The following is a 26,571-nucleotide window of genomic DNA, read 5'->3' as shown; positions in this document are numbered from 1 at the left end:
ATCTCATCATAAGTAGGCATGATGGAAGGGAATTAGTGGGCCAGAAAGGTTTTGCAATAAAATGGTATGACCCCCATCATTAGGCTTGATTTCAGTTTCAGGTTTTTTATTATTTAAATAATTCAGATTTGTTTGCTTCTCCTTTGTGGGAGAGCCTATGATCAGAGAGCATAATATGAAGCTAAGAGGTTGACTGTTTAAGACAGTGATACGGAGGAATTTCTTGTGAGAAATAAATCTGTGGAATTCTTTACTGCAGAGATTTGTTGAGGCTGTGTTAAGTATGCTCAAGGGTGAGATGGACTGACAGATTTTTTAAAGAGTAAAGTAATCTAGTATTATGATGAAAAAGCTGGAAATTGGAATTGAGGGTCATCAGATCAGCCAAGATATTGAATGGCAGAGCAAATTTGAAGAGCTGAATAGTCTACTTCTGCCCCTACATCTTCTGGTTTTAATTTGTTCCACCAACTGCAATGGTGGGATTTGAATCCATGTTTCCAGAACATTAACCTGCATCTCTGGATTACTTAAAATAACCAAAAGAACTGCGGATGCTGTAAAGCAACTTTGTTGTTGCCCCTGGATTACTTGTCTAGTGACATTCCCATAATACTGCGGAGGAATGGGATTGTGGGAGATATAGCAGTTTGGATCGGAAATTGGCTTGCTGAAAGAAGACAGAGGGTGGTAGTTGATGGGAAATGTTCATCCTGGAGACCAGTTACTAGTGGTGTACCGCAAGGGTTGGTGTTGGGTCCTCTGCTGTTTGTCATTTTTATAAATGACCTGGATGAGGGCATAGAAGGATGGGGTAGTAAATTTGCAGACGACACTAAGGTCGGTGCAGTTGTGGATAGTGACGAAGGAAGCTGTAGGTTGCAGAGAGACATAGATACATTGCAGAGCTGGGCTGAGAGGTGGCAAATGGAGTTTAATGCGGACAAGTGTGAGGTGATGCGCTTTGGTAGGAGTAACCGCAATGCAAAGTACTGGGCTAATGGTAAGATTTTTGGTAGTGTAGATGAGCAGAGAGATCTCGGTGTCTATGGACACAGATCCTTGAAAGTTGCCACCCAGGTTGACAGGGCTGTTAAGAAGGCATACAGTGTTTTAGCTTTTATTAATAGAGGGATCAAGTTCCGGAACCAAGAGATTATGCTACAGCTGTACAAAACTCTGGTGCGGCCGCACTTGGAGCATTGCAAACAGTTCTGGTCACCGCATTATAAGGAGGATGTGGAAGCTTTGGAAAAGGTGCAGAGGAAATTTACTAGGACGTTGCCTGATATGGCGGGAAGGTCTTACGAGGAAAGGCTGAGGCACTTGAGGCTGTTTTCGTTAGAGAGAAGAAGGTTGAGAGGTGGCTTAATTGAGACATATAAAATAATCAGAGGGTTAGATAGGGTGGATAGGGAGAGCCTTTTTCCTAGGATGGTGACGGTGAGCTCGAGGGGGCATAGCTTTAAATTGGGTGAAAGATATAGGATAGATGTCAGAGGTAGTTTCTTTACTCAGAGAGTAGTAAGGGAATGGAACGCTTTGCCTGCAACGGTAGTAGATTCGCCAACTTTAAGTACGTTTAAGTCATCATTGGACAAGCATATGGACGTACATGGAATAGTGTAGTTTAGATGGGCTTGAGATCGGTATGACAGGTCAGCACAACATCGAGGGCCGTAGGGCCTGTACTGTGCTGTAATGTTCTATGTTCTACTGCCACTTCCCTTGTTTTCTAACACCTCTCTTACTGTAATCATGTTTCACTTTTTTTTGCCATTTTATTTCAAAACATTGGAGAAATTGTATAAGAGATAATGGGAACTGCAGATGCTGGAGAATCCAAGATAACAAAGTGTGAAGCTGGATGAACACAGCAGGCCAAGCAGCATCTTAGGAGCACAAAAGCTGACGTTTCGGGCCTAGACCCTTCATCAGAAAATAAGTTGTGCTGTTTTCATTTCAAATATTAATAACAATGTAGGATTTGGCATAATTAACAACTCCATGATTCACCCTTCTGTTGCCTCTGAATGAAGCTTTCAAGACTTTTGTGTGAGGTCTTGCCCTCTGGTGCAGTCCCGACCTCATTTCACACAGACCATGAACTGTTGGGAATGTATTTTAACCAGGTGAAGACAGACTCGGACTGAGTTTTCAGAAAGAAGTGGATCAGTCCTTCACGTGAGAAAATGAACAAGCCCTGGAAATGGCAGGAGCCGGAGCTGGAGCTGGCTGGGTTAGTGTTGCCTAGAGTTGATGTGGACATGAACTGCCAAAAATCTTCCTGTATTTCTAAGTAAAAGGTGGGTTTCAATCCTGCAACTGTTGGGATATGTTGAATGGATGGCTTGTTTCCACTGGTACTTAGAAGAGTGGAAGGTGATTTAGTTGTAATTTATAAGATTCTCAGAGGTCTTTACAAGGTCAGTGTGGAAAGCCGTTTCCTCCTGTGGGTCAGTCTAGAACTAGGAGTATTCTCAAAATTAGAGGCTGCCCTTTCAGGACTGATGAGGTTAGTTTTTGTCTGAGGGTTTATCAACTTTGGAACTTTGCTTCAGAAGGTACTGGTGGTGGGGTCATGCAGTATTTTTAAGACAGATTCTTGTTAGACAGAGAAATCAAGGGTAATCAGAAATATATGGAATTTGGAATGGAAACACATCGACCGCGATCCTATTGATTAGTGGAGCAGTCTCAAAGGGCCTCATACATCTGTTCATATACAAGATATCAAAGTTTCTGTGTAAACCCAGTCAATAAATTGGTTGGGAAACATAACTGCTATGATGTGAATAGACTTCAGGGGTAAGCAGATTTCTTCTGGCTCTCTGTATCGTTAATTTGCTACACAACATGTCTATCACTGCCGCCTTAAAGTATTGATGGGCTGTGAACATGTTGGAAGAAATGAAACAATCTTTTCTATCTTCATTTCAGTTAGTGAAAATGAGGAGGAGGATGAGGAAGGCGATGATACATTGGGAGGAATCTTCCATGTAAACCGGCCTAACACAGCATCCAAAAGGAAGAACAGTAGCCTGGATTCCTCTGTATTTCATGTAAAAAATCCTCATAACTGGGACCTGGAAGAGGTAGGACTGTGAGCAAAAGACAATTAATTGTACAAATAAAAGCAAAATACTTCAGGTGCTGGAATTCTGACATTAAAGCAAAATGCTAGAAATACTCAGCCAGGGAAGCCACAGAGAAACTAAGTTCCCATTTCAAGTTGAACGTGACTGTTTGTTTTGTCCTGAAGAAGAATTCAGTGAGACTGATAATATTGACTGTTTCTCTACAGATGCTTCCAAACCTGCTGATAATAAATGTTAAATATTTTAAACTCGAGTTAACATTGAATTTTGAATTCACACAATGCACTCCTGAAGTGTAGCTATTTTTCTCATTAGTTTGAACATCTTAATCCCATCTCCCTTATGATAAACTCAGCAAATAAGGTTATCATCACATCTCCTCACCCCCTGACCCCAGATCGTGTTGGCGTCAGACTGGAGTCCTTTGGGGCCAGTATAACCTTTCTAACGGTCTGAGCCTAATACTGAGCAGAGCATTCTTGCTGAACTTGACCAGTGCGCTCTTTCAGAGTATAATCTTGTTATATTTTAAACGTTCTTTCATGGACCCCTGTCTACTCTGATCACAATGTGATCAATGATTTGCTGCTGTCTTGTGCACTTAACTTTTAAATCCCTTTATTTGTCTATTCCCCCCTCCAACTTTTAGTAACCCAGAATGACTTAGTTTTTAGAATATAAGACCATAAGACATAGGAGTGGAAGTAAGGCTATTCGGCCCATCAAGTCCTCTCCGCCATTTAAATCATGGCTGATGGGCATTTCAACACCACTTCCCTGCACTCTCCCCATGCTGCTGTCATGGCTGCTGTCATGACTGCTGTCATTTAGTATTTCTTCTAACTGTACTGTATTGAACTTACAGTTAAACTTTTTATTTTCATTTGTCCTGTGTCTTTCAATTGTTGCACTCATTCATTATTCACTAATTTACCATTTGCATTCATATTTGGAATTTCAAAAGCCCGCCTCTGCTTGTTTGTTAGATAAATGTGCGCATACTAATCTGTACAGATTGTGAGATCCTTGCTTTGATTCCTAGGCTGCTCTTGTTTGCGTGTTAGGAATGTTGATTTGCTGCTCTACCATCCGATGTAGATACGACCTGAGAATGGGGCAGGTTTCATTGGCATACTGACGTTTGTTTGCATTGAGTACTGAGACCTTAAGTAGGATATGCATGACCTTTCAAACAGATTCCAATGCAACTGTAAGATTTTGGGATGCACTTTAACTTGTAATTGTCATTTATCTTAGGACTAAAAATTAGACTGGGATTTGGAGAATCAATCTAAAGTTTACTAGTCCTGATTTGTTTCAAGATCCATTTCATCCTATCCGCTCCTCCCACCTCACTGACCAACCCCTACCCCCACTTCCTAACTACACTCACCTTTACTACCTTCTATCCCGGCCTCCTTGATCTGTCCGTCTTCTCTCTCACCTATCTGCTCCACTATCCACCTTCTATCACAGCTGTCCTGGCTTTGTTTATTTCAGAGCCCCCTTCCCCTTCCCCATTTCTGAAGAAGGGTTCAGACCCGAAACATCAACTTTCCTGCTCCTCTGATACTGTCAGGCCTGCTGTGTTCCTCCAGAACCACACCCCATTTCAGGTTCAAATGTTTTCAAAACTATTATTCTTAGTTGGTAGTGCAAAACTTAAACATTGCTAAAAAGAAGCAAGATTTTGAAGCTGTGAGAGATAATGGGAACTGCAGATGCTGGAGAATTCCAAGATAATAAAATGTGAGGCTGGATGAACACAGCAGGCCAAGCAGCATCTCAGGACCACAAAAGCTGACGAAGGGTCTAGGCCCGAAACGTCAGCTTTTGTGCTCCTGAGATGCTGCTTGGCCTGCTGTGTTCATCCAGCCTCACATTTTATTATCTAAGATTTTGAAGCTATTTGTCTTGCACTCATCAGATCTTGGATGGAAAAGACATACTTGGAAAAAGTATTTTATGCAGCATGAGAAGAGTTTGTAAATTGTTTGGATCGTCAATGGCATGGAATGCAGCAAGACCAGTCAGCGAAAAATCTTAATTCTCAGATCAGGCAGGTAGATACTGATTGGTCAGGATGTTGCCATAGGGATGCAGCAGAGTTTAGATGACCCTATTGCACCTTTATGGAAAAATGGGTAAAACGTATGTACATTTTACTTGCACAAAACTAGACCCTATTTGTTTCACATGGTAGCTTCTAGCATGATCAAATGCACCACATTGCAAGTGTGGCTGATGATCTTGAATTAATTTACGATGCAACTATTAGTACAGTCTGGATTATTTTTTTAAAATGTTAATAATAGCAGGATCACATTGAATTGTAAAAATCCACTTCAAAAGTATTCTGTCATGTGTTAGCCAAAGTTTATATATTAGCTTGAGTTCTCCTGTGAAAGAAGGATTCCAGGGAGGGGATAAGTCAACCATGGTTAATTGGGAAATTTGATGCTTCCTTAAAGCCTTTACAATGTGGCAAAGATTAGTGGTAATCCAGAGGATTTGGAAAGTTTTTTTTTCAAAAAAATCAACCCAAAAAAGAAAGGGAGAAAATAAACTTTGAGAGTAAATTTGCAAATATTACAAGACAGACAGTAACAGCCTCTTTAAATATATAAAAAGGAGGCAGGCTAAAATGAATGCAGGTCACTTAGAGATCAAGGCTAGAGAATTAATAATAGAGAACCAGAAAATGGCAGAGGAATTGAATTTACACTGGTAACTTTGCATCGGTCTTCACAGTAGAAGACAACATTAGCGTACCAAAATTAGTAAATAACCATGGGGCAAAGTTGGCAGAGGATTTAATTATCACTCGAGGAAAAAGTACAAGGGAACCTAAAATGACTAAAAGCTATAAGTGCCTTGGACCTGATGGAATGCTTCTGTGGTTATCAAATGCAGTAGCTAAAGAGGTAGTGAATGCACTGTTAATAATCTTGCATGAATCCTAAAGTTCTAGAAAAGTGCCAGATGATTGTAAAATTGCCATTGTAACATCTTTATTCAAAAGGAGAAGGAAACAAAAACACAGTTAACTAAGACCAGTTAGCTTAATTTCTATTATTGGGAAAATGTCAGAATATTACAGAGAATGTAATAGAGTATTTAGAAAGATAAATTTATCAAGGAAAATTGGCCTGTCTTCATGCAGTGGATGTAATATATTTGGATTTCCAGAAGGCATTTGATGAAGTATCATATATTAGGTGGTTTAGTAAGATAAGACCACGTGGTGTTTGAAGTATGGATAGAGGTATGACTATGGATAGAGGATTGACTAACTAAAAGATGACAGAGCTGTGATAGGAGTCATTTTCAGAATGTAGCTTGTAGCTGTTGGAGTGCCATAGACATGAGTCCTGGGACCATATGTACTTAGAATATACATTAATGACTTGGATAAGGGCAGTGAATATATCATCGCTCAGTTTATAGATGACACATATGGAGGAAGACAAGTGGTGAGGATGATATGGCGAGTATGCAGAGGGATGTAGACAGGTCAAGTGAATGGGCAAAACTTGACAAATAGAATATAATGTCAAGGTGGTCATGCATTTTGGCAAAAAGAATAGAGACAGAATACTATTTAAGTGGAGACCACAGAAAGCTGCAGCACTGAAGAATTTGGAAGTGCAAATGCATGAATTACAAAAACTTAGCATCTGTGTTCAGCAGGCGATGGGAAAGACGAATGGAATGTTGGCTTTTATTTTGAAGAAAATCAAGTATTAAAAATACAGACGTCTCACTTAAACTATGCAAGCCACAATCTCGATCACTGGAATATTGTGAACAGTTTTGGTCCCCTGATCTGGCATCGGAGGTAGTGCAGAGAAGGTGCACTAATTGATCCCAGGATTTTGAGGAGAGCTTGAGCAGTTTGTGGCTGTTCTCAGTGGAGCTTCAAGATTAACGTATTGAAACATTCAGGATTCTTTGGCTTGACAAGGTAGTTTGAAGAGGTGGGCCTGTGCTCACCCTTTGAAAGCACTAACCAATTCGCCCCACTGTTTTTGCCGAGTCCTGAAATTATTGGTTTTTCCAAAAGAAGTTGATGCCACAACAGTTATTACTGAAGGGTGAACGTTTTGTTTTGAAATGGGAGGTGTTTTTGCTGAAATGTTCATTCTGTTTGCACAGGTGATGAACAGTATCCAGGATTGTTTTGTGACTGGAAAATGGGAGTCTGAAAAGGATGCGAGCACTCTCCTTGGTGAAGATGGTATGTGGGAAATATAATAAGACAATTGAATTCTCTTGCTGAGCAGCACTTGGAAATAGTTATCTAGAAATAGTAGGAACTGCAGATGCTGGAGAATCTGAGATGACAAGGTGTAGAGCTGGATGAACACTGTAGGCCAAGCAGCATCAGAGGAGCAGGAAAGCTGACGTTTCGGGGCTAGACCCTTCTTCAGAAAACCTTCATTTTTCATTTTTCTGAAGAAGGGTCTAGGCCCGAAACATCAGCTTTCCTGCTCTTCTGATGCTGCTTGGCCTGCTGTGTTCATCCAGTTCTACACCTTGATATCTGAATAGTTATCCAAACTGGTTTTATGCTGAAACAGGATTTGAGCTTCAAAACATAAATGCTGGATCAAACTTGATGCAACAAAATAATTGGTAAAACTCATCCTATTGGAAGTGTAACTTATGACAATTTTTGATCCCTTAATTTGTAGTCATGTGACAATGACTTAGGTAGTCTGCTAGTGGAATTCACTGTACTATAATTCACTCTGACCGCCTTTTCATTTGTCCTACTCTCTTCTGGCCTGCAAATGCACCATACTTGTGAAATGAGCTCTCAGTGGGAACAGGAGACATGATTTATTCTCCACCCTGGCTGATTCTCTTTCCCACTCATGTCTTTAATAAATCATATATAAGAAATAAAGGGTAACCAAGGGGATTAAAAAGTCAGGAGCTTGAGGTAACTTTTACAAGTGGAACATTGCAAAGGAGGAACTTCAGGAATCAAAAGCTAACAAGTTTCCAGAGCCTTGTGGTATATGTCCTAGGGTTCTAAGGCAGATAGCTATAGACATTGGTATTGGCTGTGACTTGCCAAAATTCCCTCAAATAGCCCCAGTAGATAGGAATTTAGCAAATGTAACACTGCTATTTGGGAGATGATGGAGAGAGAATACCGGGAGCTATAGGCTGATTAGGTTGATATTAAGAAATTACTTGAGTCTTTTGTTAAGCAAATCTTAACAATGCACTTAGAAGATTGTAGAATGATCAGGTAAAGCTAATGTGATTTTAGAAAGAGTGTCTGCTTGGTAGAGTGATAGTAAGAAAAGAACTGCAGCAAACAGGGACCAATGTCTGCAGCCCCTTGTGAACTGTGGCTAATTATGAATGGCACTAGTAAGGTACTAAAGGTGAGCTTGTAGATGAAATATAAGTTGTAATTACAAAATGCAGTTGAGAGATTGCCAACAAAATGTCAGCACACAGCATAAATTCATGGAATTGGGGGTAATGGGCATGGATAGAGGATTAGGTAAGAAGTACAAGGAAACTAAGTAGAGATAAATGAAGTATTTTTCAAGTTGACAAACTGTGACAACGGACTGCAGCCAGGATCAATGCTGGGATCTTGGCTATTTGCAATTTGTTAGTGACTTGGACAGTGAGCCAGAGTCATGTATCCAAGTTTACTGCTGATATAAAACTCGATGGGAATGTAAATTGTAAGAAGGATGCAGTTTGCAAAGAGGTATAAATAGGTTAATGAGTGAATAATGAGTGGCTGTTAGATGTGCAGCTCTGAAGTTAGTTACTTTGGTCATAAGAATAAAAAAAAACAGACTAAAAGGTATGAAAGCTTGTAAACGTTGGTGTACAGAGTGACTTTGGCATGCTGGCGAAAGGAACAAAAAGCAATTAGGAAAGTAAATGGCATGTCCATTGTTACAAGGAGTTACAGAATATTAGCATAACGAACACTTGATACATTTGAATAGGATTTCATTGAGACCACGCCTGAAGTACTGTATGTAATTTTGGTCTCTATGTAAAGAAGGCTCTGCCTAATTCGTCAGTACAACAAAGCCTCACTGAATGGTGTGCACATGAGGAAATTGTCTGATAATGCAATGCTTAGTCAATTATGCCTAAGTTTTTTGGAGTTTGAGAGTCAGCTGTGAGAAGTTGTTTACCCTGGAGTGGCGGTAGCTGCAGGGCAGTGTGATAGCGTTCATGGTGGGGTGGTTACAGTCTCAGAATAAGGAGTTGATGATTCAGGACTGAGATGGGAAATGCTTCACTCAAAAGGTTGTGAATCTTAAAAGTTCTCTACTTCAGTGGGCTGTAGATTCTCCAACATTAGATATACTTAATACTAGGATAGTTGGATATTAGATCAGTTGGAGGAAGTTGAAGTATATGGAGAGCACTCCGAAAAATAGATCTGAAGCAAATTGGACATAATCAGATGAACAGAGCAAACAAACTTAAGGGTCTATCCCTGATTCTATTTATTATGATACTCCTTTTTATGCTGTTGTTATTTTCTTCCAGACTCTGTGTATGGAGCATTTGAGGACCTGGAGACAGGAGAAGTTCATACAGGGCAACCTGGGGAACTAAAACAAAACCATGAGGTTTGTGTTACAGAAAACTTTATGCCTACACGAGAATTAAAAATGGCACTTAGTACTTGAGATAATTTTACAAGTTTCAAGCGAGTAACTCACCTCCTGACTCCTTAAAGCCTGTCCACCATCTACAAGACAGAAGTCAGGAGTGTGATGGAATACCCCCACTTCCTTGGATGAGTGCAGCCCCAAAAACACTCATGAAGCTTGACACTGCCACATTAAAGCAGCTTGCTTGATTGGCGATACATCCACAAGCTTCCACTCCCTCCACCACCCATGCTCAGTAGCAGCAGTATATACAATCTACAAGATGTACTGCAGAAATTCACCAAAGTTCCTCAGACAGCACCTTTCAAACCCACTTCCATCTAGAAGGACAAGGGCAGCAGACTATGGGAACGCCACCACCCTCCAAGCCACTCACCATCCTGACTTGGAAATACATCTCTGCTCCTTCACTGCCGCTGGGTCAAAATCCTGGATTCCGCACACCTCCTCTCCCCCCCCCACCCCCCCCCCCCCCCACCCCCACCCCCCCATAGCATTGTGGGTCAACCTACAGCAGGAGGATTGCAACGGTCCAAAAAGGCAGTTCACCACCACCTTCTCAAGGACAACTCGGATGGGCAAGAAATACTGGCCAGCCAGCAACGCTCACATCCCAGAAATGAGGAGAATAAAAAGCATAAGAATGAAAATTGACTTGGGATTTAAACAGTTAGCTTGATTCATGCAGGCCCAAGCTTGGTGCATTTTCAATTTGAGTTATCTTTGATTCGCAGGATGGTAGCGATCAACTGATCAAAATGATTCATTAAGAGTTTGGCAACATGGCACTAGCTGTGAAGGAATATTTCACTATATGGATTGTGGAACATCTGGGACAGGTTCATTTACATTTGTCCAATGTATTTGGCATTACATTGTAGAAAGTTGTGTAAAGCTGAAAGTGTATATGGAAAAGGCTGATTTCCTTTTAGAAAGCAGCATTTTTGCCTGGGCTATTGAGTAGAAAAGGAAAGACGTGTCAAGGCAGTAGTTTGACAATTGTTTAAATTCTGGGTTTGGCCTGATAGGGAGGAATGATAGATTTTGGAAAGGGATCAAATATGTTGCCAGAAGAGGGAAGCTCAAATACTAATACCATTTTCAAGGAGACCAGAGCTTAAGCAGGAGATCTACAAACGTTTTAAAAATTGTGGAAGTTCTTAATGGGTTAAATGGTGAAAGTTTGTTTCTGTTGTTTGAAAAGGTGTCAGATATTCCAGTGCACAGCTGAACTTACTGACCATAAATTCTGCACCAGAGATTTTCTCCACATTAAGCATGTGGTGAATTTTAATCTCCTATTCATTTCCTTCATCATTTAAAAATCTGCCGTGTCCAATATTTTTGCCTGTCTTCCCTTAAACCATACAATTCCATTTGGCAAGATTTTAGATTGTTGACAGCTTATCAAGATAGGTGCCCACTTGCATTTACCTATCAGCCCACAGCTCCAATAATTTGTTCAGTGCAGGCGGGCCAGTGGCCCTTTTTCTCTGTGCTGTAGATCTCTATGATTTACAACTAACAGAGGTGCGCTGACCCACTCTTTTTATTGCAAAGAAGAGTGTTAACCCTTCTAGTTATGCTGTTTTCTATTACCAGTATACTTCTCCTTTCACCCAGTTCCATTCCACCCCCAAATCCAAATCTAAATAAATCCCATCCACAGGCACTCCTTTGTCTAACTTGCTTGTTACATCATCAAAGAATTTAAAGTTTAGTTAAATTCTAACTACAAACAGAATTAGCTTTGCACCAAATATTTAGAACATCAAAAATATTCAACCTAACATTCAATAAGACTTTTTTATCTGTCAATTGCAAGCATTTGGGCCTTTCTTTCAAAAGGATGGGTCAGATACAGCAGGCTGGGAGTCCTCCTTATCCCCATTCTGGAAAGTTTTAGATCCACATTCAAATCAGAAACCGATAGCTGAAAACAAAATTCCCTGATGGGTAAAATAGCTGGCAGTTTGTGGGCTGCCTCATTAATCATCATCTGGAAGATCTATTTGAAGTTACACATTGACTCCTTCGTTCTTGTGGAAAAGTCCTCCTGACCTTTTTTCCAGTCAAAGCTAGCACAATATTGCTGCTGTTCAAGTTAGGGAATGTTCCTGCTGTGGAACAACTAGCATTTAGTGTAAACTACAAATAATTGCCTTTTTGTCTTTTATCCTCCTTTGTCTAAATTGATAATAAGGTTACAGTCGACTAGAAGTGAGCAGACGAGACATTTGGAATCTTTCAGACATTAAGTTGTTAGAACATGGGAATGTGTTTTTATGAAACACACCAAACTCACCTCAGTTATATCAAGGAGATAGCCTAGACCGTATTTTTTATCTTATTTAAAGTAAGGCACTGTATTCGATTTGTCATTCTCTTTGGTTTTCAGCAAAACACCCTTTATTCTTGCATCCAGTTAAAATACAACAAATGAAAGAAGAATTGGTATGACTTTAACTCTACTGGATAACTAGATCGAGTAATAGGTTATTTAATTACTAAACAGCAACTGTTCTAATATAGCAACATCCCATAAACACACCCTTAGCAAAGACAAATTCAGTAAAATAGGTTGTCTCACATGTGATGTTACTCCTGTCCAGCAGAAAAGAACACCAAGAGAAAATGCTGGCAGAGAAAGATATCTTGCTTCTTGCAGTAGCAAAGAGATGAATAAAAGTTTCCACAACCAGTTTCAAAACCCCCACAACTGAAAGCTAAAATAAAACACTAGTTCTGTGGGAGCCTCACTCCACCCATTCATGCTGTTTCTATTGTTCTAACATGTAAAACAAAATCCAGGGCCATGCAACCTGCTTATATTATTGCATTGGAAGAGACTACTTGATATTTCTGTCTCAAAACCCGGCTTCAAAAATAACAGGATCAAATACACATCATTAAAGCTATAGTATCATCACAGTTTTCACAAATTAAGTTACTCAACTACTTTGCAGCAGATGACTGACATTGAATTCTGCATGTGGGTTTATGAAACTGTACGGTATATTCAAAGACTCTCTGGTTCTTTTCTGGTCACTGCAGTTTTGAAGACCATTTGACCAAAGCTCTCCTATGGGGGTGGAGGGAATCATTCAGCTTTCCTGTTCCATTTGGCTAAATACTTAACTCCGCTTTAAGGCCTGAAAATTGGATTGGGCTAAGCTGTCATAACTAGAAGTGGAGCCATTCAGCAAATCTTGCTGTCTCACTTAACAAATTGTGATCAGCCTTTGGAGTAGAGTATGGGTACATTTCCCAGGAAACTAGTTGGAATGAATCAAAATGTTTCAGGCCTTGGGACTTGATGATGGGAACAACAGAATTGGAAATATTTCGGATTGTATTTAAATATCTGGCTGCAGAAATTTGCTTTAAAACTTAAAAGAAAATTGCCTTCTCTTAGGGTGAGGAAGACAATGAAGGAAATGTTGATTCCAGAAATACAGAGGAGGAATTGGAACGGACCAAACGTTTGGAGAAAAAGCGGAAATTGAAGGAAATGTTTGATGTGGACTATGATAATGGTGAAGGAACCTACTTCCACGATCTTAAAGATGAAATGCAAAAACAGGCGCAGGTAGGAATATATATTCTTAACCAGTTGCAATTCTGAATTCTGTGTGGCATAAGTGTAACTAGTAAAGCGTGCACAGGTCAGAAATATTAAATGTTCAAGATTTATATAAATGCTGTGGCTTCTATCTGTTTTTGTTGACTGCTCATGTTTGTTTGCATTCCATTGACTGTTAGTTTTCACCTTTTGCCTGTTTGCGAAGCTTTCTTCCATATATAATTAATATAAAATTTGAGAGAATTTCATGCAGTTATAAGTGAAATGCCAAGCTATTAATTAGATGTGTATTTTGAGGAATTCTGTTACACTTCCTGTGATAGGCACCATGCCACAAAAACCACTTGGAAAAGTGAAAGCAAAATACTGTGAATGCTGTAATTCTTGAATAAAATGGAAAATTGTTGGAAAAACTCTGCAGGTTAGGCGGGCACTTGTGGAGAGAGGAAGAGTTAACATTTCATGTTGAACAATACTGAGTTCTGAGTATCTCTAGTATTTTTTGATTTTTCTATTATAGGAAAGTTGTGTCTCCCACATAACTCTCCAAATCCTGTACTGTTCAATCAAGCAGCCCTCCTGCATTCTTTTATTTTGACATGAGTTCCCCTTTCAAACAGCTTAACCGTGCAGAGTTTGATGACCAAGACAACGAGACTCGAGTTCAGTATGAAGGTTTTCGACCTGGAATGTATATACGAGTGGAGATTGAGAATGTGCCCTATGAGTTTGTGACAAATTTTGATTCCAGCTACCCATTAATACTCGGTGGCTTGGGAAACAGTGAAGGAAATATTGGATACCTGCAGGTAATAGTTGAAGAACATCAACTTGCATTTATGTAACACCCTGAACAGAGGAGAATTCACGTGAGTGTTTCGAGACTAACAAATTAACACTAAGATAAGGAGTGAGATATAGTGACAAATGACCACAGACCCTAACGGAGCAATTGGTTTTTAGAAGCGCCTTGAAGAAGAGTATGAAATGGACAGTTTTAGGCAGGGAATTCCAGAACATTGAACTGAGGCAACTGAAGGCACAGCTGCCAATGATGAAAATCAGGAATGTACAAGAAGACAGAATGGGAAAATCAAGTAGATTGGAGGACTGGAGGAGATTAAAAGTGGTAGTGTGGAGATGAGCCGTAGAGAAATTTACACACAAGATGAGAATTTTACAAGTGTGGCCTTGGAGGACTGTGAGCCAGTGTAGGTAACTTAGAACAGGAAATTGTGAAGGTTATGACATGAGCAGGCAGATATCAGTAAAATGTGGCTGGAACACAAGAAGCTGGATGGGAGGAATTGGACAATATTGCAGAGTTGGAAACAATCTTGGTTATATTTTGGATTCAGGCAATCAGAAGCTTAGCTCGGGGTCAAATTAGTTGTTGAGGTGTCAAACAGTTCAGTTCTACTTCAGATGGTAGACAGTCAGGGGAGTGGAAATGATGTGGGAATAGAGTTTCTGTCAAGGCACAGCACAATTACTTTAATCGTCCCTACATTTAGTTAGGACAGTGCAGTTAAGAAGAGAAATTTCTATTGCAGGTTTGATTTTGTGGGTTTTGTTCAGGGATTAACTCTCGAGGACAAAGCTGTATAGCGGTGATGTCAGGTAGGTTCTTTACACAGAGTGGTGGGCAGTTGGAATGCACTGCCAGCAGTGGTAGTGGAGTCAGATACTTTAGAGACTTCTAAGCGACTCTTGGATAGGCACATAGAGGATAGTAAAATGTAGGGTATTCAGGGCAGATTGATCTTAGTAGAATAATAGGTTGGCACAACATTGTCGGCTGTGGGGCCTGTACTGTGCTGTGCTGTACTGTTCTACATTCTGTACCAAACTGCAAGTCTGCTTTTCTATTGCCCATGTTATAGCTGCCTTTGTTCAGTCTGGATTGTTATCTAATGCCTTTTTGCAGACTGAGACTGAGACCATTACTAACAAAATGTTATATTTGTTGCCTGTTGGGAAGAATTGCATTTGTCACGACAAGAACACATGCTCAAAGTTTAACTTACATTGCCCGAGTGAAATGCGACTAAGGTGACTCTAACTGAAAGGGTTGTTGTAATGACTGTCCACTAATATTCCTTTCCTCATGCTGAACCAGATGCGTTTGAAGAAACACAGATGGCACAAGAAGATCCTGAAGACGAGAGACCCTCTAATCTTCTCCCTTGGCTGGAGGCGCTTTCAGACTATCCCAATGTATTACATTGAGGACCATAATGGACGCCATAGGCTGCTCAAGTACACACCTGAGCACATGCACTGCTCTGCTACTATTTGGGGTAGGTGACTTCTAACTACTTTTCTTTCCTCTCTTGGGCTTTGAGACCATGGGTGATAGCGCACACAATAGGTTTGTGACACCAGGACTTCCATAGAGAGCAATAACTTTTAGAACAAATTCGAACTTCTCGGTAATAGCTGGCAGGATGCTGCAGCAAGATTTCAGGCTAAAGATATTTATTGTGACCAAGAACTGAAAGCACTGTTAACTGAATGTTATCCCCATAGGGCAAGGGGTCAGTTAGCTCATCTGGCTGAATGGCTAGCTTGCAGTGCAGAATGATGGTGTGGGTTCAATTCCTGTGCTGACTGAAATCACCGTGAAGGGCTCGCCTTCTCAACCTCTTCCCTTGCCTGAGATTGAACCACCATTTCCAATGGTAGAACAGCCCCTATCATTCTTGAACGTGACATATGAAGGGCCAATTAATCTTTGAGCTAGAGAGTGGATTGATTTGCTTCTTATTTTAGTGTAGAATGGGTTTGACAAGTATATGTTACACTGTCCTTTTAAGTAGGTATATGTTTGTCCCAGAATCATCCCAAAATGATTCTTGACCAGTGTTCTCTCTCAGCGTAGTCGTTGGGCTTCACTGTTAGTGACATTGGATTCCTTTATTGCTCACAGACAGTGCTGTGGTATAACCATAACCCGCACTCCAAATTAATAACCGTCTGAACTTCAATGGTAATTGAGCAAATCTTGATGTTTTTGGTGATGGTTTTTGTATTTGAATTTTGTGTAACTTCCATTTCTTTATACTTTCCTTACCCCAGGTCCAATTACTCCACAAGGCTCAGGGTTTCTCGCTGTTCCATCTGTGGCTGGTACTTCGGTGAGTTTCTGCTTGTGGGGCTGTGAGGTGTTTGACTTCTAAGTAGGGCAGACCAGGGTTATGTTCGGCCATGCTGTCTCATCTTCCCACTTTCCATTGTTACCATGTTTCCACTCTTTGTTTGTTTAGCTCCCAACCTGCCCTATCCTCTTTCGCTTTCCTTGGGTATTGCCGAAAAAGAATTTGGTACATTTGGGAGAATGATGAACAAGAAACATATTGACAAATATGTTAGAACAGAAAGAACAGTTTTAGAGTGAGTATTGGGGTGGCATTTCCATGCATTCAAGGAGAAGTACTGGATATCTTAAAAGATAGATTCAGCTGGTCAAAATTAGGGTATTTTTCCAGTTATAAATTTTAGGACAAGCTTAGAAATAGCCCAATCCGCTTAATTGGAATAGATGTCCAATATAGCTTAATATCCAGTTGTATTCCCTTGTAATGCTTTCCCTTCAAGTATGCGTCCAAATTGCACATTGAAAGTTCCTGTACGATCAGATGCTGCCGCCTCTTCCGATTATGTGTAAAGAAATTTCTCCCCATTTCCCTGCCAGGTCTTGTGCCAGTTTTTCTCAAACCCATGACCTCTGATTACTGACCATTTTGCTAGTTTCTCCTCTTTTGCTGTATGAAAACCTGTTCTAATTTTGACAACTGTTGTTCTCCAGTTTCTCCATACAGCTCACCCTTCTTATTCCTGACATCATCCCGGCAAAACTCATCTGTATTACTCTCCTGGTCTTTGACGCCTTTCCCAAAGTGTAATTCTCAGAGTCAAACTAAGAACAGGAGTAGGCCATTCAGGCTGTCAAAGCTACTATGCCATTTAATATGGCCAGGGCTAATTGAACACTTCAGTGCGTTTGACTCACATTAACCTCATGAGCCTTTAGGGTTATTAATAATCAGGACTGTATCAATTTCTGTCCCAAACTCCAAACACTGAGCTTTCTCTGCGGTAAAGAATTCCAAAGATCCTTAATCCTTTCTAAAAGGGTTTCACCTTACACTGGTCCTCAATGGCATCCTCCTTTTTTGTTTTTAAATTGTATTCCCCAGTTCTAGACTCCCCAACCAGGGAAAACATGTGTCTGTATCCACCGTGTCTATCTCATATTTTGTATGAGATAACTTTGTACATCCACACTTTCAAACTTCCCACCATTTCAAGACTCTGTTCCTGTGACCGAAGTGGATAACTTCATGTCTTTCCACATTATGTTCAATCTGCTATGTTCTTATCCATTCATTAAGTCTGTCAAAATCTTCCTGGAGACTAAAAGATACTCCTTAGCTTGTCACATGTAAAAGGTTCATCCTAACTTACATCCTAAACTTATGCCATACAAGGGGGCGTAATTTTAAGGTGATTGGAGGAAGATATAGGGGAGATATCAGAGGTAGGTTCTTTACACAGAGTGGTGGGTGTGTGGAATGCGCTGCCAGCAGTGGAAGTGGAGTCAGATACATTAGAGACTTTTAAGCGACTCTTGGATAGGCACATGAAGGGTGGTATAATGAAGGGTATGCAGGGTAGATTGATCTTTGTAGGATAATAGGCTGGCATAACATTGTGGGGCGAAGGGTCTGTACTGTGTAATGTTCTGACTCATTTATTTCTATATTCTATATTCTATATATCCACATTTAAATCCAAGCATCCCAGGCACTTGCTTAACAAACACATTCAAATATTGGTAAATATATACTCTGTGCAGGTGTACTCACCCCACAATGCTGCGTTTAATTTTATTCCTTTCCAAGTTCAAAATTTCAAACTTGTCCACATTAAATAGCATGTGCTGTCAGTGTTCCAGCTCAGCTTGTGGGTGTGTGGACATGCCACTAATTTCTGCTTTCTATCCCTTAGCCAGTTGTGTGTTTTTAATATTCTTTCTTGAATGTGAACATCTCTAGAGGGCACATTTAGTTCACAATTTTTGATTGTCCTCCTTTTTTCATTCTTTCACTGGGCGTAGCATTAGGAAAGACTAGGATTTGATACACAACCCTAGTTGCCCTGAAAATGGTGGTAAACCACTTTTTTGAATTGCTACAGTCCATGTGGTGTAGGTAGACCCAAAGTATCAATAGGGATTGAGTGCTAGGATATGATGACTGTGACTTGATATGATTACTGTGAAAACGAGACAATGTAGGTCCAAGTCAAAATGGTATGTGGCTTGCAGAGGATCTTCGAGATGTGGTGTTGCTATGTATCTGCTGCCCTTATCTTTCCAGCTAGTGGAGGTTAACAGTTTGGAAGGTGCTCTTGGAAGAAAGTTGGCCAATGGTTCTCTGCATCTTATAAATGTTGCATTGTGTTGCCAGATGGTGATGCTGATCAAGTATTTGTTCTGCATTTTGCTTTTCCTGGTAAGCATCACGTTGTTGAAATTAACTGTTGGCTTTATTCTTGCAGAAAGATTTCAGAATAGCAGCAACGGGTGTGGTGCTCGACCTTGACAAATCTGTAACTATTGTTAAAAAACTCAAGTTGGTGGGGTTCCCATTCAAGATATATAAGAATACAGCCTTCATAAAGGTGAGAAGCTTCTTTATCACTACTAGCAGTTTCCCTCCTCTTCAGATTAATCAATATTCCTTGCAACTTTATTAGGCATTTTAAATTTCACACAATCTTTAACTTCCTTTGTTAACATGGTTGATTGATGTTTTGGGATTTTTGTTCCTTGAAGGAACCTAAGGTACTGTGAACTATGTAATAGCTCTTTAAATGGTGGATAAGATAATACCTAGGCAATGTATTTCTTGTATTACTGATCATGTTCCTCGTACTTTCATAATTTTCTTTGTTCAAATTTGGCACCATGTCTTCAATTTGAACTCCTTCGCTTTCATCATTCCATCATTTTATGGTCACCCATGACCAAAGATTCTTTTGCAAAAAATCATAAGTAGCCCTTTCTCGCTATAATATTAGAGTTAAATTAACCTAGATCTCCAGCCATTTCCTCAACAAACTGCTTTAAAACCATCCCTGACACACTTCAGAAACGTATCCTCCACAGTATTAGTGCTTGTTAGGTTTACCCATGTTATATGCTTCTGTAATCTGTCTCAGTTAATACAGTGTCCTGCATTTCTGTTATTGTTTGGTGGTGCTGTTCATTGCTTCTATTTGCTATTTCTTAGCTCCACCTAACCAGATTCCACATTTTTTTCCCTTTCAATCCAAGATTCTCCTCACTAGTGTTCTGATCCCATTCCAGTAAAACGCCACTTCCTTTTCCTTTCTGTCTGTTCTTCTTAAAAGTAAAAGTTTTTTTAATGTTCAGTTCCCAGACTTGGTCATCCTGCAGCCATCTTTCTGTGATGATATTTAAATCATACCAGTTTATCTCTACTTGTGCCTTTCAATTATCTGCCTTATTCATCTGTGTTGTTCAGCCATTCCACTTTACCAGAAATTAACACAATAATACATAATGCAACCTGTCTATGCCATCCAGTTTTTGCAATCAAACTAGTTTCGTTTACCTGTGTTTGGTCCATATCCCTCCATACCTATCTCATCTATGTACCTGTGTAAATGTTTCTTAAATGACAAAATTGTACTTGCTTCCACCACTACCTGTGGGAGCCTGTTTCAGGTGCTCACCACTCTCTATGAAATCTTGTGCAACTTATGTCTGTTTCAAATACTGAATCTTGCCCTGTACCTGAATGTAAGTTACTGTGTCAACACAGTGCAATGTGCAGAACATGTTAACAGGGTCTGAAACAGTCACTGAAGTCTGTGTTATCATCTGAACAGTATTATAAGAAAATTCCTGTTAAATTAGCCAAGCTGCAAACTGTTTAACGTGCATGTTGGGATCACCTATAGGGTGTACAAAAATACTATTGCATTATAACTTGCTGCTCTTCATATTGATGATCTGTGTTGTATATATATATCACACAAGTATGTTATGCACAAACAATGGGATAGGTCCAAGTAAAACTTGCTGTGATTCTTTAGTGAATTGAATGGTAAATCTTGAAAGAAGAAAGAAAAGTATGTAGAATTGAGGGAAGGGGTTGAAAGGGAGGGATGGGGATGAGGGTAGGTGAGAGACCTGGAAATGAGAAAGCAGTGGAGGCAATGGTTTCTCTCACACGCCATGCTGTTATATAGCAAGTTTGACCCCTTCTGTGTCCTCGGCCTCCACAGGAAGTTTTTATTTTGGGTGTTTTTGGCTTCCTTTCGATGTTACTCACTGATCTTCTGTCATACACTTCCTCTGCATCTCTTCTTTCCATTTACAGTTCTGCTTTGTACTTTCTGAATTCTGCTCAACTCTGCTATGTTACAACGTTTGACATTTTTCTGTTTCACGTTATTTCAAATTTCTTCAGTTAACCAGTGATCGATAATTTTAGGTCGATTACTTTTCCCTGTCATGTTTCATCCATACCTGGACCACCACTTTTTTATATTCTTTGTTGCATTTCCCTTTGGATCAGATCCCTTTTAGCTCCCTGAAATTATCCCTGTGCCCATCAAGGGCTTTGGGAAGAAGCTGGTTCCCAGGCAGGTTGTTGAACTGATGTATAGTATGACAGTTGGCTTGTTCTTCTGGTTGGGCTCTCATATCCTGTTTCTGAACACAGGGAATGTTTAACTCAGCATTGGAAGTTGCTAAATTTGAGAATGCTTCACTCCGAACTGTGAGTGGGTTACGTGGGCAATTGAAGAAAGCACTTCGTACTCCAGAGGGAGCATTCCGTGCCTCCTTTGAGGACAAGTTGCTAATGAGTGGTGAGTCAAATATCTTTAAATGTAACAGTTGAAGACAGTGCCTCAACAAGTAATATAACTGCTTGTGAAGTGTTAAAGTGCAGGGATGTTAGATTTCCTGCTTGTCGTGATTTTTGTGTGTATTAAGGAGAGGGAATTTAGTGTTGAGCAGTTGTAACTCCTGCAGTTTTAGGCATAAGTTTTGTGTTAAGCCTTCTCTGGTCTGGCAGGAGTAATTGGCCACTTGCTTTCATAATAAAAAGCTTCAGTCTTTAACCTCAAGCACACATACTGCAACGTAATGGCAGTGTCACATCATCTCTGGGATTTTACTGACTGTGACCAACTGCGTGCTTGCTAGAAATCAGTCTGAGAGCTTTGGGAAAAATTTTCCTTTCGCAGGTACTGTATTCTTGGAGAATCAATTTGACCTGCCAAGTGTGGGAATGCCCAATTTGAGCCAGAACACTTAAAATTTCATTTAGTTATGGCTTTTCTCACCCGTTAGTCGTGGCGTGATGTATTAGCCAGTAGAATGCTAAACTGCTTGTTTTGTTGATTTTTTCAGATATTGTTTTCCTGAGGACATGGTACCCAGTTTTGGTACCAAAGTTGTATAACCCAGTCACATCATTGCTGAGACCTAGCGGTGAGAGGGAGACCTGGACTGGAATGAGAACCTTTGGACAACTCAAACACGATTTGGGCATTAGGATGAAGCCAAACAAGGATTCCTTGTACAGGGTAATGGTGCATTTTTGTCAGTAATACACTGCAAAGCTCAGATTCAAAGTTAGCTTGAATTGTAGTCAAAGGACAACTAACTTCCCTACCAGAACAAAGGGACAAAATTTTCTTGAGGTAGCAAATTATATCTGAACTGATACCAAGTGTGGAGGTTCAAATAGAGAATTGCCAGGAGGGAATGCAGCACTTGTGGCTCTGTTTGCCCTGTGCTAATTGGGGGCCATGGTGCATTGTCCCTGCGCCAGTTGGAGGCCTTGAGTGTGGAGCAAAGTGAGACTACTTGGAATAATTCCTTCAGAACGTTGAAACAGATCTGATTGACCAAATGGCAGCCTCTTCTGCTGTATAGTTATATCATTTATTTCAAGTCTGTAGCTCAGGATCCAGGTGCCAAGTGCAAAGAATCAGTAATTTGAGTAGTGCACCCCGATGATGAAACAGCTGCCCTGCGAAAGCGTTAGATTTTCTGAGCAATTAAATGTACTACGGGATTGAATTATGTGACTGAAGTGGTTGGTTGACTTGTGTATAGTTGTTTCTAATTGTACGCATTTTCCTGCAGCCCATCGAGAGGAAGATGAAACATTTCAATCCCCTTCACATCCCCAAGGCGCTGCAGAGAGCCCTGCCCTTTAAAAGCAAGCCTAAAAATCAAGAGAAACTGGCCAAGGAGACACGGGATAAAAAGCCGGTTGCTGTCATCAAAAGTGCACACGAGAAGAAGGTAATTGTACAAAAAAAAAGGAAGAAATTGACATCGTCTGTTTCAAGAGCAACGTGTGTTTTGAGGAGGCCTGATTGCCATTTTTCCTGCATCTGCTGTTCGACCTGGTATCAGTCTTTTAACTGTCTCATTGTACTCACTTGATTTGTATTTTACTCTTCTATTTTGCTGGCTAGGCCAGCATTTATTGCCCATTCCTAATTGCCCAGCGGGCTTTTGAGAGTCACTCACGTTGCTGTGAGTCATGTGTTGGCTAGACTAGGCAAAGGTGGGTTTCTTTCCATAAAGGATATTAGGGAACCAGTTGTTTTTCAAATGACAGTTGATAGTAGATACGTCGTCTCTCTTAGATTAGATTTTTGTTAATTCCAGGTCTTATGGAATTCAAATGTCATCATCTGCCATAAGATTGTAAGAAATAAGATCATGCACAGGCCATTCAGCCCCTCAAGCATCTTTTGCCATCGAATGGTATCGTGACTGATCCAACATTCTTCACGTCCATTTTCCAGACTTTCCCTGTAACCCTTGAATCTCCTACTAATCAAATATCTGCCTTGGCCTTCAAAATACAAAAGGACACTGTTGCCACAGAACTCTGAGGCAAGGAATTCCAAAGATACTCAACCCTCTTAGAGAAAAAATTTCCCCTTGTATTTGTGCCATTAATTCTGAGACTGTACTGTCTGCTCGTGGACTGTCCTGTGAGGGGAAACATTGGCTCGATATTTTCCATGTCAAGCATAGAACATAGAACATTACAGCACAGTAGATGTTGTGCCGACCTGTCATACCGATCTGAAGCCCATCTAACCTACACTATTCCATGTACGTCCATATGCTTATCCAAAGACAAGCACCTTAGGAATCTTACATGTTTCAATGAGATTGCCTTTGATTCTTCTAAAGGCCCAGTGAGTAGATTCCCAACCTGCTTAACCTTGACTTATAAGACATTCCTCCATGCCGGGAACATCCTAGTGAATCTTCTCAGAATTTCCTCCACTGAAATGCTATCTTGCTGGAAACAATGGAAACAGAACTGCACTCAGTACTCCAGGTATGGTCTCACCGGTACCTTGTACGGTTGCAGTATCTCTTACCTACTCGTACTCCAATTCCATTCTAGCATTAAAACCCAAGTCCCTGGATCATTCACCTGGAGTTCTGGATTACGAGTCAAGTGACATTGCCATTATGCCACTGCATAATTTCTGCTATTTCTAGAATTTATTTTGGTGTCTCCTATTGTGAGAACAGATTCAATATAATATTTCCTGTCCCAGTTTCCATGTAATTTGTGTTTACTTCTGGTAGCCTGTTCTGTTTATTTACAGAAGCTTTGGCTAAGTGGTTTTCTCTCATCCTGTTTTACCTTTTGTTATCACATTCTTGTTCCTCCTCATCTGAATTCTAAAAGTCTTCCAGTCCTCCAGTTTACAGCTCATTTTAGCAACAATACTTGCCTCTTCCCTCAAGAAAAGAGACGTATTGGATCTAGAACATAGAACATTGCAGCACAGTACAGGCCCTTCGGCCCTCGATGTTGTGCCGACCTGTCATACCGATCTCAAGCCCATCTAACCTACACTGTTCCACGTGCGTCCATATGCTTGTCCAATGACGACTTAAATGTACCTGAAGTTGGCGAACCTACTACCGTTGCAGGCAAAGCGTTCCATTCCCTTACTACTCTCTGAGTAAAGAAACTACCTCTGACATCTGTCCTGTATCTTTCACCCCTCAATTTAAAGCTAAGCCCCCTCGTGCTCGCCGTCACCATCCTAGGAAAAAGGCTCTCCCTATCCACCCTGTCTAACCCTCTGATTATTTTATATGTTTCAATTAAGTCACCTCTCAACCTTCTTCTCTCTAATGAAAACAGCCTCAAGCCCCTCAGCCTTTCCTCGTAAGACCTTCCCTCCATACCAGGCAACATCCTAGTAAATCTCCTCTGCACCCTTTCCAAATCTTCCACATCCTTCTTATAATGCAGTGACCAGAACTGTACACAATACTCCAAGTGCGGCTGCACCAGAGTTTTGTACAGCTGTAGCATAACCTCTTGGTTCCGCAACTCGATCCCTCTATTAATAAAAGCTAAAACACTGTATGCCTGCTTAACAGCCCTGTCAACCTGGGTGGCAACTTTCAAGGATCTGTGTACATGGACACCGAGATCTTTCTGCTCATCTACACTGCTAAGAATCTTACCATTAGCCCTGTACTTTGCCTTCTGGTTACTCCTACCAAAGTGCATCACCTCACACTTGTCTGAATTAAACTCTATTTGCCACCTCTCCGTCCAGCTCTGCAGCTTATCTATGTCTCTCTGCAACCTACAGCATCCTTCGTCACTATCCACAACTCCACCAACCTTAGTGTCGTCTGCAAATTTACTAACCTATCCTTCTACGCCCTCATCCAGGTCATTTATAAAAATGACAAACAGCAGTGGACCCAACACCGACCCTTGCGGTGCACCACTAGTAACTGGTCTCCAGGATGAGCACCACTAGTAACTGGTCTCCAGGATGATACACCACTAGTAACTGGCCGCATTAACTCTTTCTCTCTCTCCGCAGATGCAACCAGACAGACCTGCTGAGTTTCTGCTGAAATTTCTGCTTTTATAAGCTTCTTCCTTTAATGTAATACTACTGTTAATTTTTTTTTAAAGTTATAGTGGAATAACTGTTCCTTTTTTTTAATTTCTGAAGGGAATATAGATTTGTGAATTATTAAAGATTTCTTTATTTCTGATGTCTACCATTATTTAAGACCAAATGTTTTGACCTGGTTTCCCAGTATACTTCACATTACTTGTTGAGCTCATTGTAGTCATCAACTTTCTCCGTTTTGACTGGACAGCTGATTTGAAAAGTTATTAGGATTTGTGTGCTTAAAAACAAATGTTTTTTGTCCTCAGATTTCAGCCTTGCTCTCTGCTCTGAGCACAGTGAATGCTTACAAAATACAGAAACAGCACAAAAAAGAACACCAACAGCACAAAGAATTCCTTGCACAGAAACGTAAACAAGAAGAGGCTAAGATTAAAAGACAGAAAGAAGCTCGCAAGAAGATACATCGTATGCTGGGTCAGAAGGAGAAGCGCAAAATGAAATCCAGTCTAAAGGGACAGACAGAAGCCTGATCCACAAGACTTTGCGGTTTGCATTGAAAGAAAGGTTGGCCATGAAGAGTTGGAGTTGAAAAGGATTGTCAAAATATACAGCAGACTGTTGTTCACACCTGTACAAATTTTAAATTCCATTTTTTCAGAACTGTAGCTCATTCAACTGCAGACAATTCAGCCTTTATTCAGATTTTCATCCAAAAAGACTAAAATAGAATGTGACAAAGATTTATTGCCAAGTTAAATACGCTGTGCTCTGTGATGCACAGTGTATTGATGAATTAGTAAAGATCCTCTTAATGTAATGTGTAAATAATGATTTTTGTTTCGATCTTAAATATGGTTTGTGGAATTGGTACCAGACAGGACCTAGGACTGAGGACAACGTTTGTTCTAGGAACATTGAGTTTCTTAAAGAAGACAGAGGGGAAATGCATAATTTGTTCTTGGCTTTTTTGGGGTGCATAATTAATCAGAGTTAATTAATCACAGAGTTGGCTTTGCTCACTGCCTGCTGCACACATGCCAAACTTCAGCGACTGTTCCACCATGACACCTAGGTCTTGTTGTGCCTCACCTTTTCCTAAACTTCTACCCCTCAGAGATTAATCTACCTTTGCGTTTTTGCAACCAAAGTGGGTAACCTCACATTTATCAACATTATATTGCATTCACCAAGGATTTGCCCACTTAGTCAGTTTGTCCCATTCACTCTGCAGTCTCTTAGCATC

At 40.4% G+C, this 26,571-nt stretch overlaps 1 protein-coding gene across 1 annotated transcript in view; it reads left to right on the top strand.

Moving 5' to 3' along the window:
- Positions 1-26,145, top strand: part of bms1 (BMS1 ribosome biogenesis factor) — a 69,200-nt gene extending 43,055 nt beyond the window's left edge. The window contains exons 12-23 of the mRNA XM_048563641.2: positions 2,941-3,095; positions 7,254-7,335; positions 9,639-9,721; positions 13,182-13,355; positions 13,970-14,158; positions 15,469-15,649; positions 16,428-16,486; positions 18,912-19,034; positions 21,107-21,254; positions 21,802-21,977; positions 22,543-22,704; positions 25,634-26,145. Of these exons, the coding sequence (XP_048419598.1) occupies positions 2,941-3,095; positions 7,254-7,335; positions 9,639-9,721; positions 13,182-13,355; positions 13,970-14,158; positions 15,469-15,649; positions 16,428-16,486; positions 18,912-19,034; positions 21,107-21,254; positions 21,802-21,977; positions 22,543-22,704; positions 25,634-25,858 (1,757 nt within the window). The 3' untranslated portion in view covers positions 25,859-26,145. The remainder of the gene's footprint in view (positions 1-2,940; positions 3,096-7,253; positions 7,336-9,638; positions 9,722-13,181; positions 13,356-13,969; positions 14,159-15,468; positions 15,650-16,427; positions 16,487-18,911; positions 19,035-21,106; positions 21,255-21,801; positions 21,978-22,542; positions 22,705-25,633) is intronic.
- The last annotated feature ends 426 nt before the right edge of the window (positions 26,146-26,571 follow it).

This window comes from Stegostoma tigrinum, chromosome 37 (genome assembly GCF_030684315.1).
Source record: "Stegostoma tigrinum isolate sSteTig4 chromosome 37, sSteTig4.hap1, whole genome shotgun sequence".
Lineage (NCBI taxonomy): Eukaryota > Metazoa > Chordata > Chondrichthyes > Orectolobiformes > Stegostomatidae > Stegostoma > Stegostoma tigrinum.
This window is presented reverse-complemented; position numbering and strand designations above follow the sequence as displayed.